Source organism: Carlito syrichta, unplaced genomic scaffold (assembly GCF_000164805.1).
Source record: "Carlito syrichta isolate Samal-C Ts95f unplaced genomic scaffold, Tarsius_syrichta-2.0.1 Scaffold309486, whole genome shotgun sequence".
Lineage (NCBI taxonomy): Eukaryota > Metazoa > Chordata > Mammalia > Primates > Tarsiidae > Carlito > Carlito syrichta.
In genome coordinates this window covers 556,542-579,369 of record NW_007253582.1, presented here as the reverse complement: position 1 = coordinate 579,369, position 22,828 = coordinate 556,542, and the positions used below count along the sequence as shown (strand labels likewise).

At 36.3% G+C, this 22,828-nt stretch overlaps 1 protein-coding gene across 2 annotated transcripts in view; it reads left to right on the top strand.

Moving 5' to 3' along the window:
- Window positions 1-8,055, top strand: part of SYNPO2 (synaptopodin 2) — a 182,150-nt gene extending 174,095 nt beyond the window's left edge. The window contains exon 5 of one of the 2 annotated variants that reach the window (XM_008067356.2): window positions 7,487-8,055. In XM_008067356.2, coding sequence (XP_008065547.1) covers window positions 7,487-8,026 — 540 coding nt within the window. In that variant the 3' untranslated portion in view covers window positions 8,027-8,055. The remainder of the gene's footprint in view (window positions 1-7,486) is intronic. The other variant, XM_021717249.1, reaches the window with a different exon arrangement.
- The last annotated feature ends 14,773 nt before the right edge of the window (window positions 8,056-22,828 follow it).

Genomic DNA, 22,828 nt, shown 5'->3' with positions numbered 1-22,828 from the left:
TTATCTTTTTCTTCTTAGGTCTTAGGTTTTAAATCTTGCAAATGTATTTCAGGCTCTCTTTAGGATTCATGCATAATTTCTAAGACTTTCCTTATTTGCAAAACAAAGCAGTTTGAAAAATTTAGACTTCATTGACCTGAATGTAAATCATGTATTTGCACATCAAAATCTTCCACCTGTTTAGAAAAATGGATTTACTCATAAATATTGGCTAATCCTGCCTGTCTTGCTAAAGATGATTTGGAGTGCATAGTGGTTGTATATATTGAGGATTGTTCTGTTTGTGTGTGTCCCTTGCTATGTGTAACTGATGTGTGAGAAGAGCTACATCTTGTTAGCTGACCAAAATTGTTGGTGAAGATAACAAACTTTTCAACTTATGATGGCCTGATGCAGAAATTATCATTCATTCAACAAATATTTACTAAGAAGCACTTAGTATTCTGGGTCAGACCCTGTTCTAAGGATGTCTTAATATAACACAAACCTTTACCCTTAGATGGACTTTAATTTAAAGTGGAGAGAGAGAGTAAATAAAGAGATTAAGTTATTATTATGTTAGATGGGTGTAAGCCTAAAGGAAGAAATACAGCAGGAGAGGAAAGGGAATTAGAGCAATCACATGATATTTGAGTAAGACTTGGAGGAAGTGAGGTAGCAGTCATGCTGGTACCTGGGGTAGTGTGCCCCAGACGGAAGGATCAGCAAGTATAAACATCCTGAGGCATGAGCGTGCCTGGTGTACTCAAGGAATCACTTAGAGGCTGGTGTGGCTGGAGCAAAGGGAGAGACAGAGAGCATAAAGGAGATGAAGTCAGAGATATTAGAAGCCGACAGGCAGATTTTGTAGGGTCTTATCGGTCAGTGAAAGAACTTTGGTTTTTCCTTTTTTGCAATGAGAAGATGTTGGAGGGTTTTAATCAGAGAACTGAATGACATATCTGACTTACATTTTAACAGGATAATTTTTGGCTGGCATATTAAGAATAAACTAAAAGAAGAATGAAACTACAGAAACCAGTTAGGAGACAGTGCCTATAATCCAGGCAGGAATTTTTTGGTGACTTGGTCCAGGATGGGACCAGTGCAGTGGCAAGAAATGGTCAGTTATTGGATGTATTTTGGTCAGTACTGGCAGAATTTGCTGACAGCTGGGGTGTGAAGTATGAGATGGAGAGTCAACATGGACTCCTAAGATTTTGACCTAAGCACACGGGAAAGTGGAGATTATGCTGTGCTTCATGCAAGCTTTCTTCTATCCATGTGCCCCTTCAAGAACTTCTGGTTTTCAGAAATTCTAATCAATGGTTAAAAAGACAAAATAAATACCATTTATTCCTGCTTGCTTTTCTTGGGCCTCTTAGATTCTGTTTATGATAAAACATATGTTTGTGATAAGTATTTACTGGTCATGTGTTTAAGAGAAAACGGTACCAAAAAAAGTTGAAATAATATTTATTAGTTGGAGACTCTTTGTCAACAGTGTGTATATATGCAGGATTTAGCCAAGAGAATTTTTTAGCCTTCAAGGCTTATGGTTTAAAACAGTTTAAGCTTCAAAACACACATCACATTTTTTTGGCTCTAGGACTACTACATTGCTATAAAATTCACTTATTTGTCCTAAGTAGACCTCAGATGACACTTCTTTTTAAATGTCAAGTGTTCCCTGCCAGTTAAATTGGTTACCAGACAGTTTAACAAGGAAGGTGACTAAGCTGCCTCATTAACAAGCTGTGTGAATAAATCAACATTCAACTGACATGAAAGGATGGTCTGTGCTAATCTGAGGAAGGCCTCAGTTCCCTGAGCTTGCAGGGCTTCAGGTGTCACCCTGAGTGGAGGGAAGTGCATCTACATGAGATGTCCTGTATTCCCAATGCACTGGTCACCTCCTTGTTCCTGTGACAAATGGCAAGATGCCAGTACTGATTAATCCAAATTTGATCAAAATGTACATGACTTTTTCCAAAGTTTCTAAGATCTCTTCCCATTTAGTCTACAGAGTTTTGAATTTTTTTTTTTTTTTTAAAGATCTCTCTCAAAACAATTCCTTTGCAAACACGGTCCAACTAGATTAAGAACTCTGGTATGAAACTGCTTGGGTATAACTTCCCAGCCCAACACATATTGGTTTTCTATTGGGGAAGTTATTTGCCCTTGTTCTCATTAAGTCTCCTTGTCTTCTGGAAAATAGGGATAATAATGGTGACTACTTCATGAGGTGATTGTGAGGATTACATAATACTCCACATAACGCAGTAAGCAATCTATTGATGTTGGTTGTTATTAAAGGCAGAGGTGGACAAATGCCTCCTTAGTGTTCAGTCCTTTGATGGGGATATATAATACAAAGTGACTCATAGTAGGAATCTTGCATACATTATATTGGACTGGCTAAAAATTGGCATGAACTCTCATGGGTTGAATACTTAAAGAACAGGCTGCTCCAGATACACATGAACTGAAAGTTTCACGTGCAATATTGTTTTTCCAATATTTATCTGTGCCATCTACCAGATGACAAAGTCCCTCCATCAATTTGAATATTGTCTTCCCTTGGCACGTGGGTTTGTTCTAGTGTTTGTGTTTACCTATATAGAACTACTTAAGAAGATCAAGATATTATATCTGTATTAGCCTTGCCTAATAAACTGGAGAAAGAAGGATGTAGAAAACTTGAGAGAATGAACACAGTTGATATTATTTCTCTTTAGTTTGAAAAATGAAGGCTAACAACGGGATAGTGAAGTTGTTCCAAGAAAGTGAAAAAAACTGAGAATGTTTGAAGGAATAGCTATATAGAAGCTGAAGTAGATGTCGTCTATATGATCATTGAGGTAAAACTACGGGAGGCAAAGTTTGGCTCAATATAAGAAAGAAGTTCCCCAAAACTAAAGCCTATGGATTGACCAAGATGCTCTGGAAACAAGCAAGCCCTCTTCTCTAGAGGAGGTTCAGAGTGAGGTGTAAGTTTGCAACTTTATTTGAAGTTATTAGAAAGCTTTCTTGGAATTAATTAAGAGATGAAAACATTTTTAATTTTATTTTTAGCATATAATTTAATTTAAAATGAAAAACAAAGCTTTCTGTGCTTTACTGAAAATGATATATTATGTAGCAGGCTATTAAAGTTGAAATTTCAGCTGAGGCCCCCAAGAGATACTGAACACTGAAGTGAGATTCCAGATTAAAATATGGACTTCACAAAGAAAATAATAGCAAAATACTTTTACAATTCTGAAACCCCTCAGCCAGGCCCAAATGACTAAAGGGGATCAGAGTATAGCAAGGAGAAAGAACTTTGTGAGGAGGATTCTGGAGTGTCGAAGCTTTGTGTTTGGAGTCGGTGGAGTGGAAAATGGCCCAACCTCCTCATCCCAAGCCCTGTGGGAGAAGAGTTTCAAAGTGACTACTTAGAGAACTGGATGTGAGATGCCTGCATGTGCATGAGTGGGAGGTCAGAGTGGACTGAGTCTGACTCAGTCTGGAAATCTGGAGGGTGAGGAATAGGTTGACAAACTGTTGCTTCCCTACAGGTAAATGATGTGAGTGTACCGCATGGACCAGGACAGGCCAGGATTAAGGGAGAGCTAGAGGAGGTTATCTTTGGGCCTTTCCAAGGGGGCAGAGGTTATCTTTGGGCCTCTCCAAGGGGGCAGATGGATCTTGGTAGCAATACGCTGGAGGTAGACAGCTTCCTAAGGGAGTGCAGAGTAAGCCACCCTGTAGAATAGAGACAAATTAGCATGAATCAAGGACTGGAGGCAAGATGCCCCCAGTGATGGGAATCTTCAAATATCACATAAAAGGGTACCTCTGTGGTCCTATCTGGCCCCAAGAGTAAGAAGCCAGAATATGATGTTACCAAATCAAGTAAAAATTTCCTTCTGCTCCTTTTTCTTCTCTCTCCTTTCCCTGTAACCTCAGGGGTCCAGAAGGCAGAGTTAGTGAGCTGGGAGAAGAGGAAGGAAAGAGTGAGGAAGCCAACCCCAACTGCTTCCCTGAAGGAAGGTGACCCTCCTGAGACAGGCCCCCACTGGGGAAGAGGAGAGTTAACTTTAAGTTGATATTGGAGTTTATTATTTCAGGAACCTTCTATTTCAAAATAAGACCAATTTGGGTAGCTTAAGGTAACCACAGAACTATTCCTAAAGTAAATGTCACAGGACCTGCTAAGTTTTCATTCACTGGCATTGGAAAAAATTCTTTCATTAAATATAGTTTGAAGGGTAGGTAGTAGGAGACAAAAAGAAATAAGTAATTTGATGACACTTCATGGGTAAAGCCAGTTTAACATACTGGTTGCAGTTGCATGCTCTCATATAAAAAAGTGTAAATTCTCCCTTGATAATAACAAAACCCATGGCAGAAGTGACATCCCAGAATCTGACCCATGCTATGCTAGAATTCTACCATCAGACAGTCAAACTCCAAAATAGAAGGAATACCTCTGTTATTTCCAGGTCCCTTTGGTTATTTCTGGCTCAAGGTACACCACATGGCTTCATTTAGCCAAGCAGAGAACAGCAGGAGCCTTGGGACCAAGATGGATGGAAGGAAATAGCACCAAAAAACAATGTGATAATTGCTTCAGAGAAGAGAAATATGTTAAAATTAGGGGTTTGGGTGTGGCAGCTACTAGAGGGCTGCAATATTTTTGGCACAAACAGAAACAACTATGTCCCTAAAGAATGATGTATTTATATCACAGTTGAACCTCTAACCTGAGACAGTTTTTCATTTTATCCTCTCTTGTTAGCACTTAAAGGGACACGTTTGTCAGTGTGAACAATGTGTCGAGGAACAGTCATCATTTTGTTCATTGATGGAATCACTCTTCTTTCCTCACAACCAACACCGCTGTTGTATTTGTCATATGTGTCCTCTACATGAGATTTTTGTTTTCAACTTCAATCCTATTTGTAATTTCTCTTCAGAAAATCTTGGCTTACTCTTTCAATAGCATAACTCCATGTTTTGCTTTTTCTCCCTACACATTCAACAGATTAACATTTATACCTTAGCCGAAAAAAAAGCTCTGATCTTTTTGTTATTAGGGTATCACTTGCTGATGTTTTGAACTTTCTGAATTCTGTTAAGTTCAAATTCTTTCTGAAGATGTTCGAGCTAAGTGGGTGGGAGAAAGACCAGAAGATAAATTCCTCCCATTCATCCAATGTTTTGGATGTCTTAACATTGTAGTGCCTTTCACATAGTACTTAATACTCCTAAACGTATTGATAACTTTTTTTTTTCCTAGTTATTAGTCAGTGACTTAATCACCAGGATATACATTCAGGGGCCTCTCTTAAATTTTTGTAGAGTCTTGGGTCACTTTGTCTACTGCCATCTCCTCAACCTGCTAGTGTTTTTCGTACATAGATACTAACTAAAGCAGGCCCTTGGGATGCTGCATGTAATCAAAGACCACACAAGGTGAATATCATGGGAACATGAAAACTCTCCCATGGACTCTGTAGACCAATGTTATTCTGTTTCAAAGGTGAGGACAAAAGGGAGATATAGACATACATTACGGGACAGCTCAATTTCTCTCAGAGCCAGGCAGAGTCCTAATACTTCTCACAGTTTAAAAAACTCCCTCTTTTTTCCTGTCAAGATAAGTAAAGCGATTCTTCTCTCAGCTGATTGATTCACTCACCATTCTTTGATTGACTCACTCACACTGTGGATTCAAACATACTACTAGATTGTATGTTTGTTGAGGGCAGCAACTTTATTATCCTTGTGTCTTTAGCTCATGGAAGAGTACCTGAAATATTAGATGTTCAACAAATATTTCATTAAATGAGAATTATGAAACCAGCACGTGAATAATGTGGAATAGAAACTAAGGTCTTAAAGATGACTAAAAAACTTCTCCCTACCCACCCCCCTTCCACAAAGATATAGTGAAGGATTGTAACTAGTTCTGAGTTAATATAAGGAGATTAGTGAAAGTTTTTGCTAGGATTCAACCACTATTAGTAAAGTTTTAATGTTTAAAAAGAGAGAATCAAAGAGAGTATATTGATTCCCTGTGTATTTTTCATACACAACCAGGAATGAATCGTCTACTTTTTTTTGTTTGTTTTTTGTTTTAGTTTTTGTTTTTGTTTTGAGTTGGAGTCTCACTCTGTCGCCCAGACTGGAGTGCAGTGGCCGCTCCCGGCCATCGTAGCCTCGACCTGCTGGGCTCCGGCCATCCTTCCACCTCAGCCTTCTAAGTAGCCAGAACTACAGGCGCGTGCTATCACACCCGGCTAATTTTTTGATTTATTGTAGAGATGAGGTCTCGTTGCCCAGGCGGGTCTCGAACCCGCGGGCTCAGGCAATCCACTCACCTCAGCCTCCCAAAGGCGCGGGATTACAGGCTGAGCCACCGAGCCCGGCTTCGTCTACTTTTTGTGTGTGTCTAAAGAAAAAAAAAAATAGAATCGGAGATATTTTGCCCAAATCCAGGTGTTGCTATTCCCTTTGTAGCTAAGAACTTGATTATGAAAAAAAAGCTGTTGAAACTGTATATGGGATTAGAACACATTTTTAAGCATGGCATTACTTTTTGTTCAAAAAGCACATTGTTTTGATACTTTCAAAATTAATTCATGTCCCCTTGGTACTTTTTGTTAGGAGTTTGTCTAAGGGAGTCTCATGCCAATGAGGGAATATGTGAGGGAGAAATGCAAATAGCTAATCATTAGGTGCGCTAGAAATGCACAGGGGCAAAGAAAGAACACAAGAGCTTTCAGTAAATCATATTTCTGTGTAGAGAGGAATGTTGCAGGGACAGACTCTCAAAGAAGTAAGAATGTACATATAAAAGGAAACAAAATACTAAATGAAACAAGAGGCAGGAGCGGTTCCCTCAGAGATATGGGCAATACACCACAATCAGGAAGTAAAGATTCATGTGATCTCCACCACATAAATAGATTTCGAGAGGAAAAGGGCCAGTGATTCTATCATGCCAGTGATGCCAACTACATGTATGTAGGTCTTGTTTGTTTTTTCAACATTCACTGGACCAAAATAAGATGACAGATTAAAAGCCACTCGGAAAAAGTAAAAAGCCCAGTAATTTACAGCTCATTTCTGGGGTTATCAGTCTGTCTTGTTTATTTTTACCAAGAAAGCAGGAGAGGGATGAGGTTGGGCTATGGCTGTACATAACCATAGAGGGAAGATCGAAGTAAAGGTGATTCCCAGAGACGACAGGCCTCTGTCATGGTGGTTATGCCAAAGGAAGACTGCAGCAATTGGAGCTATGAGCTCAGAGACAGGAGCAACAAGGAGGGCCAGGTGAGGAAAGCAAGGACAGGTAGCAGACTAGAGCTACTAGGCAGAGACAGCTTCTGACTTGAAGACTAAGCATGGAGAGGGTTTGATTTTTGCAGTGCTTGGTAACGGTGCCATGAATATTTTGGAGTAGCAATCAGCACAGACCGAAATGAATGAAATATATTAACATTTTCATTGTTTCTAGGAGAGTGGACGCTCCTTTTCTCTTCCTGGAAGATCAGTCCCACCAACTGCTTCTACATCTCCTTGGGTATACCAGCCTGCCTATAGTTACTCTAACAAACCAACAGATGGGCTAGAGAAAGCAAACAGGAGACCAACTCCTTGGGAAGCAGCAGCAAAGTCTCCTCTTGGCCTAGTGGACGATGCCTTCAGACCCAGAAACATCCAGGAATCCATTGTGGCAAATGTGGTCTCAGCAGCTCGGAGGAAGGTGTTTCCAGGACCCCCAGAAGATTGGAATGAGAAGTTGTCCTATGTTCCTCAAACCCAGAAGGCTGATATGGGCTCATGTGGAAGGCGAGAGTATAATGTCACGTCCCTATTCAATAATAATATGTCCACCAACTCCCAATATGGCTCACAGTTGCCATATGCGTATTATAGGCAGTCCTCCAGAAATGATTCTGAAATAATGTCCATGGAAACCAGGTCTGATTACTCTTTTCCTGTAGCTGATTATAACTATAACCCACACCCAAGGGGATGGAGATGCCAGACATGAAAGATAGAAGGCCTGATTATGTGTCAACTAAGTTTTTTTTTTTTAATGTTCCTTTTTAGGAACATTAGTTTTTGTTTTGTCTTCTAGATTTAGATTCACTTTGGGTCTTGGCTTGTTCTCATAGGTAATTTATCTGAATCTGTGTGTGAATATATGTGTATGCACCTGTGAGTGTGAATCACTTCCTTGGCAACTGATGCATAGAGAATTTCTTTAAGGAAAAATTCACTTTCTGCATTGAGGTACTGGCACTTATATGTAATTCATAATATTTTTTTGAAATGTTATATTTAAAAAAAATTTTTAAGCAGGCCTGTAATTCATCATCTTAATTCTATTTGTATAAGATAGCCTGTGCATCTAAACTCTACTTAATTAAAATAAAATTAAATATTTCTTCTATGTCCAGAAAGAAATTAATGAATTAGGGTATGCCAATTATCATTAACTGTAATGGCAAGGAATATAACATTGGAGAAATTTTCAAGAGAGCATGCTAGTGTGTAATAATTATATAAAAAGGGATTTCCTTGGTGTTATTTTAAGCATTTCTCTGAAACATTTTTTTAATCTAATGAAATTCAGAGTTTTTTTTAGAATTGAAAAATGGGAGTTCTCAGAAAGAAAGAAATATGTGAGAATAAGATTATTATACATTTCAGAAGGACTTTTGAGGAACAGTGTAACATATGGGGAATCGAAAGATTTAGGTATGGGATTTATTTCTAATCTATTAAAAGCCAGTAGTCTGCTACAGGAATAGACTCTGAGTTCAGGTGTCCTCATGTGTAAAATAAGAAGATTGGCTTATCTAATCTCTTCGATTTTTAACAACTCTGATATTCTGAGAGTCCCTCATTAGAAGAATGCCCTTTGATGCATTATTTTTGTTGCTTATCATATAAATATCAGATTACATTTAGGAGTGGATTAGGTAATTAGTGTCACTACATATCATTAAAGGTCTCAAAAAGAATGGTTAGGCAGCCGGCTTTATGTTATGTGTCACATGGAGTGAGGGTTGATGTGAAGATAAAAACTATTAATAGATTTAAGGAAGTGGTAGAGGAGTATGTCTGTCGTTATGCAACTGTAGGTCATGACCATTTATTTGGTTATAGAACACATGCCATGGAAGCCTATGTAACAAGTGGTGCTTCTTTAGAAAGTCGTCATTAGGATGTTCAAAGGAAGTTAAACAGCTGCTTCATCAATCCCATGACCCATGCCTTGCTAGCATGACCATGAAACAATCAGATCAAACACCTGCTTCTTACTGCCATACCCAAAAAGTGTTTCTTAAAAGATAAATCAAAGTATTTTGCATCATAAGTATCTAGAATATTTTAAATAAAATATATCTTGAGTATTCAGAACTTTCTTAGCTTTTAAAATGTGATAATTTTGCTTTGTTTTGCTTTTTAACTTTTGAACTTATCATCATGATGGTTTCTTATCATTATGATGATTTCTTTCACATAATAAAAAAAAATAGCAGGGTACAAGTTATCTTCCTTACCTTGGAAGTAAAAAAATTAGAATTGAAGAAATCACAGTACATTCTATTAGTGATAGAATCAGCCAGATGCTGATTTGTTCAGTTATGGAGAAAGGAAAAGATGAACACTTTTTAAAGTTATAGTGTTAAATTACCTTAAATTGATATCATGTTAATTCTCTCAAAGTACAAGATATAATTATTGGTTCCCAAAATTTCTATGGAATCATATAAAAAAGAATGTCTGGTATATAAATTAGTCTGTCAGCAAATTCTCAGAAATCCCCACATAAAATCCTTACTTGGTTCAAAATTTATTGTAGTGATTGAATCATTTCAGATTTGAATATTTTAAGATATGGGAGATTTAGCTGAAAACACTTGCCTTGTGGTGCCATCTTCTATTTTGTTGTTTTCTTTGGTAAGTGCTAGGAGTTATTTCCATCAGTTGAAATATATATATTATATTATTCACTAAAATTTTCACTAGACTCAAAATAGAGAGAAGTAGACATTTTAAATGTAAATATTATTGTAAACAGAATTCCCCCACTTTGCACGTACTAGATCAAAATTATTATTTGTATTAAACTGAGTTTATTCTATATATCAAGGAAAAGACAGTACAAGGCAGGAAAGTTGTACATTTTTCACTCACAAGGAAATGAAACCCCATGTTTTTAATAGAAATCAAAGCTTCGAAAAGTCATACTTTGCAGATATTAATTCTGAAAAGCAAAAGTGCCATTGTTAAATCATCCTAAAATGTACTGTTATTTTTCTTTAATTTTTCTTGTTAATAAAGTTCAATTGCTTGCATTCAAGCTAATGGTTGAGACAGGACACCTGCCACACTGAGACCTGATTCCTATCGGTGAGAAAATTTAGGTAATTATTGTTCTCACAAAATAAAATGAGTTAGCCTCATCTTCTAAACAATAGTACCTGTAGAGAAGAGCTGTTGCTTTGTAAAAACATAAGACATTTATTGTAAGACATTTGTTTGTGTAGCAATCATATAGGTAGAAAGAGTTCGAATATGACTGTGGACTAAAAAGTCTTCTCTAAAAGTAGAGTATGCCTATCATAGGGACACTAATGTGGCACTTTCCCTTAATCTTGAGTTTAAATATTATACCACTGCATGTGTGTGAAGTGTTCATTATTGAGATGATTTAAAATTTGTCTTGTATTTTGAGTTTTATAAATGCACAAACTCTAGCCCCTTTGTTGCCGAATATATCTCTTTAATGTTTTGGCACCTCACACATTGGAAAATGCCCAATCTATTAGAGCCTAAGCATATATATGTGTATTAATGACTTGATACTTAGGATAAAAAATTATATTAAATAAGCTTAGTTAATATAAGAGATAAATCATAGTAGTGTTTTTTTTAAGAGAAAGTAGATTTTCACATTTTACTTCTATTCAAAGTAGAAGCGTCTACACTGTCCACAATTTTCTATTTAAAAAGATTATGTTTGCCTGCTAATTAGATTGACATTTCCACCTCTGCTTATACCAAATCACTATAATTGAAAGATGCATAATGAAGACTAAAATTATATTAGTAATAAATGTAAACTGAAAACCAAGTTAAGGAGTTTTTTCATTTTTTTCTTATAAAAAAATTGCTTTGAGTTACTCTTTACCCCAAAGAAGAGTTACTCTCATCTACTACATATTTTTCAATTTTATTTTCCATGATAGATAGTATCCAGGCACATCAAAATAATTTCATATGAATGGGACAATATTTTAACTGTGACATTTTAAAACTTTTTAAAAAAACTTGTCTGAAAATATAACTAATTTCACACATAAGTTAAAAAGTTTAGGTTCTAAACATATTGCAATATTATTCTTAACTAATTCATTTCTTTATAGTATATTGAAAATCAGTCCTAAGTACAAGTCTAGCCAGCCAGTGACAATATGACTTGACAACATGTCAGTTGAGTTTCTATAAACACTCTGGGCTCTCATTCTAATCTACCATGTTTGTCATTTCAGAACTTCCAATATTTGTCCTCTTTAGATTGGCCCAAGACTGATCTCTGTTAAACTGAAACCCTAGTTATAATAAAGCATATTTAAGTAAAACTTTTTAAAAAATGACTTTGACTCTTTCTATGCAATGTATCAGCTGAGATGTGAGCTCCCTGTTCAATGGACATCATACAGCATACCTTCTAAACACTTTTTTCCCTCAGTAAATTCTAGATACAAAGGAGGATTGGGCATTCTGATAAAAAATATTTGTTATAGACCACCACTTGGAAACATACTTCAAAAATGAGGAATGTTTTAAGGATTTAAATAACTTAAGACAGTAGTACTAGACTGTCTTAAGATGCTATTGGTATGTAAAGAGCCTCTTTTTTTCCCTTAGGAATTCCTAGTGCTTATAAACTATAAATTTCAAAGCATACTAAAAGATAGGTAGTGTCTTTTCACAGAGTTAACAGTCAACCTGAGGCAAGGATTGTTCAATGTCCTGACTAGTCTCCCAGGAAGACAGCAAAAGAAATGCCTCAAGACTAGCCAGTATTTCTGTAGTCCACATGACAGAAGCATTTAGTACAAAATACTCCTTCTCAGCAGTTTTGGAAAATCACAAGATCTGTGACTTCTCAAATTTAACCGGACAGTATTTATCAAAAAACAACATTTCATTATATAGAACCTTATAAAACATGACAGTTTATATTTTTAGAAAGGAACTGGCAGTCCCCCCACTCCCAATAAAAATAAAATAATTTTATGAAAGTCACTTAAAGAAAAAATGCCTCCAAATGTATCGTGCTCTGATACTTTTTTCTTCTCTCTGATGTTCTAGTAAAGACCTGCTATATTATACTGTTTTACTCCTTGATTTTTCTGTCACTTCCTTCATAAACTTTCCTCTACTCCGACCTATGCCTAAGAAGAAAAATCTTTACTCACTTCCTCAGCATTTTACAATGTATAGTTCTCACTTGAGAGTCTGAAAAGGCTTTATAAAATAAAGCAGGACTGCTTCATCATGATCATTTGAATAAGTGTGAGGTTTACCCTAAATTACCAAACAAATTATAATAGTTTATTTGTAGAAAAAGACACAATCTTATTTAAGCTTGAATCCTCCCAAAGAAGCTTGTCTACATTACTATGAACATACAGATTTAGAAATAGAATCTCCTGCTTGGCCTTGCATCAGCATCACTTTTTCTAGAAAAAAAAACTATTCATTTGAACAATTGAGTTATAAGCGTATTGTTCAGGGATATTTCTTCAACACAGGTACAGTGTGTGTGTTACAAAATAAAGTGCCACCCTTTGTACACAGATGCCCCATCTCGGATGGAGCAATCATTTTTAATCAACATAGGAAACCAAGACACAGGAGTCTGCGGGAGCTTTGCAGCACCCAGTGCTGATCCCTGACCCATCCGGACAAGCCTCATTTCAAAAATTCGGCATGGTGGTTTTTCCTGTTGATCTGCATGTCATTCATACCACAGTTTTCTGCCAGATCAGTATATAGGACAGAAAAGAAAAACAGTTTAAAAATAAATAAATGGGGAAGGGTGTATATTTTCTCATAACTTGTTATTATTTAAATGCCTCTTTATCCTTAAATTCAGATAATTACTTTTTGGTGTTGGTCTACATTAACTATAGCTATAATTAGAAGAAATATAAAATGCCTATGATTTACTGAAGTGGATACTTACTAGAAGGCTGAGAAGAGAAAAAAGAACCCTCATTTTATGATAAACAGCCAGAATCAATGCCCAGACAAGCCAAACCTCATGTGCAGCATGACCTTGTTAATGAAAATAACCACTATGTTAACCATATCTCTGAGAGTTGAGATAATCTCTACTATAACTCCTTTTGGAATTGATTATATAATAGGTATAATTCTCACCAAGTTAAGTTTATTGTTTTGAAACATTTCTGTGTATCATTTAGCAGTACTCTTGTTTGCAACAAAAAGTTTTAATTATTAGGAATAATAAATCTACTCAAGGCTATTTTCAGTGCTCAAACTGAGTGTTGTGATGCAAGTCTTTACTTCAGTTTTTAGAAAGATTGTTGGTTGTTGATGAGTAAGTAAAGTTCTTAACTCTCATGTGTAAGTTGTAATGTCTTCTAGATGATTCAGAACACTGAAATTTAAAAAGGTAAAAAAGAAAGGAGGGAAACCCTGAAACAGTGGGAAAAGCACAAGTCTAGGAGTGAGTAGAACTAAGTTCAAGGCATGCTCTGCCATTTTGTAGATGTATGTATCTTAGTGTAAATTATTTAACCTTTATTGGCCTATACTTCATTTTAAAAAGTCATGCATAATTATCAGATCTAAGATAATATTCATTCTGATATGTAAATATAGCTATAAACCATATGAAAATCTGGAATATAAGATAGTAATTGATTCAGTAGAGAACTGTAATTTGCATTTATCCATCAACAAATTTTAGATAACTGATCAGAATTCAAGGAATTTGATTGATGGCACAGAGAAGCCAAAGCAGAGGACCATATTAAGAAATGTTCATCAGTCGGTTTGAGGAAAATATTTGGTTTCATCTGGGTGAATACCAGATTTTGAGAACAGGTTGAAAAATAATGATCATTGGTTAAAGAGACAATTGAAAATTTTTATTTGTGTGTGATAGTTCAGATGAATTCTGTAACTGATGCCTCCGTGCTTAAAGCAGAATGTATGTACTCTGATTTATGTTGTTCATTTCTCTATATCTTTCATGTTGTTGATTATTCAACTCCTAGAAAAATGTAATGTAAATTTCCTTCCTCTTTCCTTTGACTAAGGAATTGTAGAATTTCTGCAGTCTTAAATGTTTTAGTCCAAAATTACAGTTTAATTCTATGACCAATTAAACCAAATAAGAACACAAAAAAGAAAGAAAACCAAAAGGGGGCAGAAATTTCATTTCCTGCAGTGTTTTCTGATTGTGGTGTTTATAAATTTTATATTTTTAATGGAGACTCAACTGGTTCTTCCACAAAGTGTTTGAATAAGCAATGTACCTGAATTTCTCATTTTGCATACAAAAGAAGATTGGGAAATAAATGAGAATGAACTGTTCAAGGTCTAAAATGCTATCATGTGGAAAAAAATCAGAGGTATGAACAAATCCTATAGATAATTTTTCCTGAGGAAGTTGTAAGGAATACATTTAGCTTTCACTTTTTACAGCACAAATATTTGTTTCTCAAAAATAAATCTCATACGAATTTGTAACATGTTTTTATTTTGTCATTACCCTGCTACAGAATTGTCTCAGTCTATTCCTGCTGTTATAATAAAATACCTACTAAAAGTAACTTTTAATAAAACCATATAATAAATCTATCCAATCCCAGTCAACTTTGGTCACACAAAATAAACTTTTCACAACTCTTTTTTTTTTTGAGTTGGAGTCTCATTCCGTCACCCAGACTGGAATGCAGTGGCTGCTCCTGGCCACCACAGTCTCGACCTGCTGGGCTCCGGCGATCCTTCCGCCTCAGCTTTTCAAGTAGCTGGAACTACGGGCGTGCACTACCATGCCCGGCTAATTTTTGATTTATTGTAGAGATGAGATCTCACCAAGTTGCCCAGGTGGGTCTCGAACCTGCGGGCTTAGGCAATCCACTCGAGTACCTTAGCCTTCCAAGGCACGGGATTACAGGCTGAGTCACCGAGCCTGGCTTCCACAACTCTTTAAAACTCTTTTTTTTTAACATCTGTAACTGACATGCATTAGACAATTAAGCAATTCATTTTTATGTATATTGTATTCTCAGGTTGGACTTATATTTTATGGACTTAAATATCTATCAGGGACAATACAAACCTGTCTGACCAGCAAAGTCAGAGCCCCCCACCCCCCCAAAAAAATGTGTTCTGACACTTTTTTTTTTCTGACACATTTCTATTTTCATTTACCAACTATTTTAAAATTAGATTTTATTTACCAAAGGTTATTCTATGAATAATTTTTCTGAGTACTTATTTACCCCTTAACCAATTTGGGTGTTTTAGTTTTGTAATTTCACTGGAGGCAGAAAAAGTCATGTGTACATAGCATACAAATCTAGATATTTACATGTACATAAACATACAGACAGATGCAAGCAAGCCATATGGTTTTTCATTTAAAAAATTTTAGTCATGAAAAAACTGGCCAGGTAGAGTGGTTTGCACTTGTAATCCCAGTACTTTGATAGGCTGAGATGGGGGAATCACTTAAACCTCGGAGGTTCAGACCAGCCTAGGCAACATTGTGAGATCTCATCTCGACAAAAAATTAAAAAAATTATCCAAATGTGATGGTGCACACCTGTAGTCCCAGCTACTCTCCTGAAGTGGGGGAATTGCTTGAACCCAGGAGTTTGAACCTGTGGTGAGCCATGATTTTTTTACTTTTTGAATCAAGGTCTTACTCTGCCACTGCCCTCCAGCCTAGGTGACAGAGTAAGACCTTGATTGAAAAAGTAAAAAAATAAAAATAAAGATACTGGTGAGAAGGCAGAGAAAGGGGAACTCCTGTATACTAGGTGGGAATATAAACTTATATAATCACTATAGAAAACAATATGGAAGTTTCTCAAAAAACAAAAATGGAACTACCATATAAAACAGAAATCCCACTGATGAGTATATATCAAAAAGAAAGAAAATTAGTATATCAAAAAGATATCTGTACTTCTGTATTTATTACAGCACTATTCACAGTAGCCAAGAAATGAAATCAAACTGTTTTAATCAGTGGATAAATAAAGAAAAGGTAGTATATACACATAATGGAATACTATTATCCAACAATTTAAAATAAACCCTGTCATTTGTACCAAATGGATGAGCCTGGAGGACATTATGTTAACTGAAATAAATCAGGCAAAGAAAGACAAATATTACATGTTTTCACTCAAATGTGGAAGCTAAAAAAGTTGATGTCTTGGGAATAGGAAGTAGATTGTTGGGAAGGAAAGGGTGAAAGTTATGAAGAGAGGTTGGTTATTGAGTACAAAAATACACTTGGATATAAGAAATAAATTCTATTGCCCAATACCACAGTAAATACAGTTATCAATAACTTATTGTATATTTCAAAATAGCTAGAAGAGAAGATCTGGAAAGTTCTCAACACAAGAAAATAATGTTGGAATATCCCAATTACCCTGATTTGATCATTGCACATTCATTGTATGTGTGTATCAAAATATCACATATGTACATTTATTATGTAATAAAAATTAAAAAATTTTAGTCATGAGGCAGTAAAACAGTGTAATGCAAACACACTGGTTTATCACTGATTATAACCAAATTATGTTTCTGATGAAAATGGAGCAAGTTGAGTTAGCCCAACTTGCTCATTAAAGGCTAGAGTTTTTTACCAATATTTATGGAGAAGACTTTGAAACTTTTATCAATTTCCCAGTTTCTAAATAGTAACTTTTTTTTTCTTTTCAGCCTCAGATGCTTTTGAGGAGCCCCTGAGTCCCCTGAGAGTCTCTAATGATGGGGAAGGGAACTTAAAGTCCAAGTGCCTGAGGAGATAGAGTGGGAAGGGACAGGGTCTGGCAGGAGTGGACAGAGATGGCAGAGCATATAGTCAACAGAGATTTGAGAAGAGGAGTTTCAGGTGACAGAGAAATTCCCATGAGAGAAGCAGGATCCAATAGAGAAAACAGAGAGAATTGAGAAAATAAGACTAAAGAGACCTCACAGAAAGCTAGGAAAGGGACTTCTAGCCCACAGAGTCAGGGAATATTCTCTACTCAGGAAAAGAGAGTTAGGAAGAAGAGACTTCCAGCTCAGGGAATCAAGGAATAATCCTCACTCTGAACAAGGAGCCAGAAAGAAGACTTTCCAATCCAGAAGTTTCCTTCTAAAAAAAAGCCTGGGACTCTAACACAGCTTCAGAGAGTATGCTCACATCTTAAGAATCAAAACCTGTCCTTACCAGTTTCAACAGACATTAATCTGGAGCAATGGTCCAGAAGTCTGACTCACCAGTGAGTCCTCGATCAGTCAGGAGTGAAGACAAAGGCTTCCAAAGGTGCACAGTCAGGGTCCTGGGCGAGAGGCTTGGAGGTCCTATGATGCATCTGATCTGAGTCACGACAGCATAACTGTTAAAAAAATTATTTAATAATATCTGTTAAAGCAATACAGGACCATTGTTATAGGTCCTGGGACCACTGCAAGGGGGACTTGCCATGGGGAAAGAAATTGAGCTTAATTCCAAGTACAGCACAGGCAAGTAGAAATTTATAACAAGGAACAGTAAGGAGATTCTGGCTAAACCAACCTAGCAGGTTCCTGTTGAAGACGGGATGAACAGCAGGGTGAACAGACATCACTTGGGGGATGGTGGAAGACAAGGAGCCTGACCATATATCAAGGATGATCAGATATCAAGGGTAGGGGGTGCTTGCTAAAGTGACTTAGCCGGGATCTTTGCTAAAATTGGATTTTACAGTAAAGTACATAGACAAGCCTAGCAGAGGATTCAGGAGACTGACTAAAGATTGGCTAAGCAAAGATTCTTTGACATCAGTCTCTGCAATGCTTTATCATTTACCCACTCAGTACCATACATAATATTCAATGCTAGGAATATACCTATAAATAAAATGGGACCTCTGTCCCCATAAAGCTGACAGTCCTAGAGGAAGGTACAATGTAAGAAGACAAGGACAATGATAGGATTATACAGAAAGTATTATGAGAACACAGCAAAAAAAAAAAAAAATCCACATTTTATGGTGGTTAGATTTGTGCAGGTGATGCAGGTTAGATTTGTGCAGAAGTGTCCCCACAGAAGGAGTCCTGGAAGAGTTTGTAGCAGAGTCTCATAGACTGAGAAGTAGTAACTGGTAGAGGTGAGATGAGTTTAGAGGGAAACTTAGGGGTGATGAACTCCCAACAGTTCTGTGTTAGTATTCATAATAAGGTGAGGATCAGAAAGTAGTGGATTTTCTCCCACAAGACAGGGTCAGTTTCTTCTGCAGAGGGCTAGATAGCAAATACTTTAGGCTTAGGGAACCACTGGATTTCAATTCAACTCTGCCTTTGTAGTGTAAAATAGCCATGACCAACACAAAAATGAGTGAGCATTCTCAATAAAACTTTACTTATGGACATTGAAATTGGAATTATATACAGTGGGTACAAGTCATAAAACAGAATATTTCTTTTGATTTTTTCCAAACATTAAAAAGTGTAAAAACCATTTGTAACTCACTATCTGTGTTCAACCAAATGTGACCCATTAGCTAAAGTTTGCCCATTTCAGCTATAGAGAACTATGGGGCTATTAAAGGATCTTAAATACAGAATTGGCAAGATCTAGCCTGTGTTATAGGAAGTTCATTCTGACAGCACTAAGGAAGATAGATTTGAAAAGGCAGGATGAGAGGAAGGCAGGACACGGAGGGCTGTCAGATCTTTCCATGTGAAAAGGAAGGCATGTTTTGCCTCCAGGAACTCTCTGTAATATATCAGTCAACACCAGAATATTCCAAAAGTGTCCCTTCTCTCCCCATTACTGCGCACCCTTCTCCACCACAGTGCTTCCTTCCCATCTCAAACACTCCATCACTGCCAGCTACTACCCTTTTAAAATTCTTTTAATAGAATAGAAAACAGAGAATGGTGCTGAGTGACCCCCAGCAGTCTACTTCCTTGATTTCTAGGAAGACTGTGATGCTTAGTGAGTGCCAGAATGACCTAACTTCCCTCCAATCCATCAATACAATATTTTGGAAATTTATTTTCTGGTTGACAGAATAATTGTCTTTTTTTTTTTTTTAACTTGTATTTGTTAGATAATTTTATATAGTCTTTAAAAAGTAAAACAACTACGCTTGATTTTTTGTTGTTTTTGTTTTAACTCCTTTTGCTTTGGCATAATCTAAGACTTTATCTTTTGCCACATTATCTTGAATCTTGATTTTAAAATATTTAAAATTGAATATGTCACAAAAATGCTTTGGAACAAAAATTGTTTTTAAAAGTAAAGCAGGATTATCGTTAATAGGACTTCAAAACTCACAGACCGCTAAAACTAGAGATCATGTACTGAAGTACAGGAGGGAAGAAGACAGAATGATACCAGGTTCTCTTTCTCTTTGATGTTGATTTTTTTCTTCAAAGAGTTGACTACAGAGCTTTTCACCCACATCTGCTAACTTTAAGGTGGCAATATTATCTGACGTTTGATACAGCTCCATTTTTAAACACTGATGTTGTTGCAGTATGAATTCCATTTTAAGCTTTTATAGAACTAAGACAATTTTGTTCTAGACATGGCCCGTGTTAACATCCCTCCTTCCTTCCTGTTTTATAGACAGAGGTGAGGTCACTGGCAATTGAAGGGATAGTTTCATATGGCACCATATCATTATTGTCATTTTGAAATACTTCCTAAATGAAGAAACATAAAATGAAGGAGAACATAGTAATGGAAGATGTATAATAACATGTGCCTCTAAAAAAGTAAAACAGAAAAAGTCAGAGTTGACTACAATAGTAACTCATTCTAACTAAAGCAGCTTTGCTATCTGGAAATTGCCAATCTGTTATACCCTCACAAATAGTTCAAGCTCAAGAAGAATGCAAAAATCTTTCAACAGGATGATGTGTGAAAATGTATGAAAAAAAATCACAGGAGTTTAATAATTGTGGATTTTCAAAAAAAAAAAAAACCCAAATAATTTAAAAGTGTGTCACAAAAAATTGGCAATTCTTTCAAATACTCTTCAGATCTATTTCAACATCATCATGTATGTTCCTGTAAATGAAGTTTCTTAAATATAGCAAGGTGGAGATTTGCACTGGAAACTTAGCTGTTGCTTATACATTTACATGTGAACTGACAAAATTCTTATTGAAATAATCAAGGGAAAGACTTAAGTAGAGATCTATTTGGCATAATTTATCTGAATTCTTATTGTCTTTCACTGCATTCATCTAATCATCAGGAATGCATTAAGTATTGGATGGATGTTAAGCACTCTACTAGGCAAAATGATAATGATGAGGATGACAACGATGACGATAGTGATGATAGTCACTCTTTATAGATACCTGCAATGTACCAAACCCTCTACTAAATAGTTTAGCTCTGTTGCCTCATTTAATCTTAACTTGTTAAGGTTGGTACTGGTATCCTCATTTTGCAGTTGAAGCAAGTGAACCACAGAATGCATAAAAAACTGGCTGGGTCACACCACTAGAAAATGGTACATCTGAGATTTGAATTCGAGCCTTTCTGTTCCACAATCAATTCTATATACACTTATCCATATATACCTGTAGACAGCATAGCCTCTCATATTTGGAAAGTGAGACAGATACATTTATAGCAAAAGGAAAATTCCAAGGCATATAAGGGATCATCATGGTGATAGGAATCATAGACATCATCTAGTCAAAACTCTCATTTTACAGAAAAGAAATTGAGAGCTCGCTAAGCCCTTATCATCTGTTACCTGAACTCCAGACCCTCATCATCTGTTACCTGAACTATTAATATAACACCATACTATGTCTCTCTGCCTCCGGTTCCATTTTTTTTTCTGTAATAATATTTCTAAAACTTAGATCTGTTAATGTCGGACTACTTAAACTCTTCAAAACTGGCTTCTTTTCATTCTTCTCGAAGACCCGGTTTTGTCTTATCAGGCACATGTCTTTCTAGCTCCAGTTTCTTCTACTACTTCAGCTGGTCAACAATCCAGATCCCCAAACCTGCTGTTCATTTTTGCTTCTTTATGTGTGTAAGCATGCTCTTCCTTCTCTCTAAAATGTGCTTCTCATTTCCTAGCCTGTGACCCTGTTCATCCTTCAAGAATCAGTTCACATGTAACTCAAAGCATTTCATTCTCCAAGCTGTTCGTCATCCCTCCTTAGCATTTCCACAACACTTCATTTATCCTCAATCTAGAGACAATGACATGTTCCTCTCTTATTTTTCAACACTTGGACAGCACATGGATGACTCGTAGGAGGTCCCTCAACACGTGCCTGTTGAATGAATGACTACACAGAGAGTGTTATACATTTTTGCCACAACAGCTTTCATTCAATCTTTAGGTCTGTCCAGCAAATATTAATTGTATTTCTATTTTGTATCAGGCATTATGCTAGGCACAAGAGATTTAGTGGTGAGAAGGTAGATGGAGTTTCTGCCCTCATAAATCTACTACTAGCAAGAAATACAGGTAACAAAAAATAACATACAAATAATAAGTGCCAGAAAAATAACACATAGTGTATAAAAGAAAGTATAACTACAAAAGGTCACCTTAGAAAGAGGGATGAGAAAAATCTTCTCCAAGCACTTGATATGTTGACTAAGATCTCAAGGATAATATGTCCAGTCTTGCGAGGAGTTGAGAAAGGGCATTTCAGGCAGAGAGAGCAGTAAGGCTTGTAGACAAGAAAGGCTTTGCTCTGGTCAAGGAAGAAAGAGGCCTGTGTGGCTATAGCTTTAGTAGTTGACAGATCAACTTGATCAGATGCTTTTTGTGGTGACAAAAAGTTGGAGAGGTAGGCAAACTAGGTCATGAGTGGCTTGGCATACCTGGTAGGCTGTAAAGAATTTGAATTGTCTCCTAAAAGTAATGGGAAATCATAGAGGGGTTTCCTCTATGTAAATTGATCTGATATATGCATTTAAAAATTGGGGAATGGATTGAAGAAGGTCAAGGGTAAAAGCAGGAAAATCATTTAGAAAGTCAGACAAGCAGTAGATAAAGTGGAGTAATAAGAGAGAGAAAAAACAGACCCTAATTGTATTTGAGAGAGAGACTTACCAGGTTTTAGAAAAGGGGGTGTTACAGTTGATTTTTTTTTTAGATTTTGTGGTTTGAACCATTGAATGACAGCTTATTTTTTCCTGAGATGAGGAAGACTAAATAAAAATGTTCAATCTTGGACATGTTGAATTGATATTAATTATGGACATGTTAAGCACTGTGGAAAACTGCTTCTAAAGTAAAAAGACCACCAGATAGCAATAATAATAGCTAATAATTATAGGGATTGCTTACCTTGTGTCAGACTTTTCTTACCTATTTATTTAATCCTCACAACCACCCTGTAAGGAAATTGCCATTGTGATCTCTATTCTACAGATGAAGAAAGTGTTGGTCAGAATGGTCACCTTAACACCCCAAGAAATCACATTTGTATGTGGGAGATTCTGGATTCAAATCCAGGCAGTCTGAGTCCTGAGTATGGCTTTGTAATTTTTGTACCATAAAAATTAATGACTTGGTGCCAGGAAAATAATTAA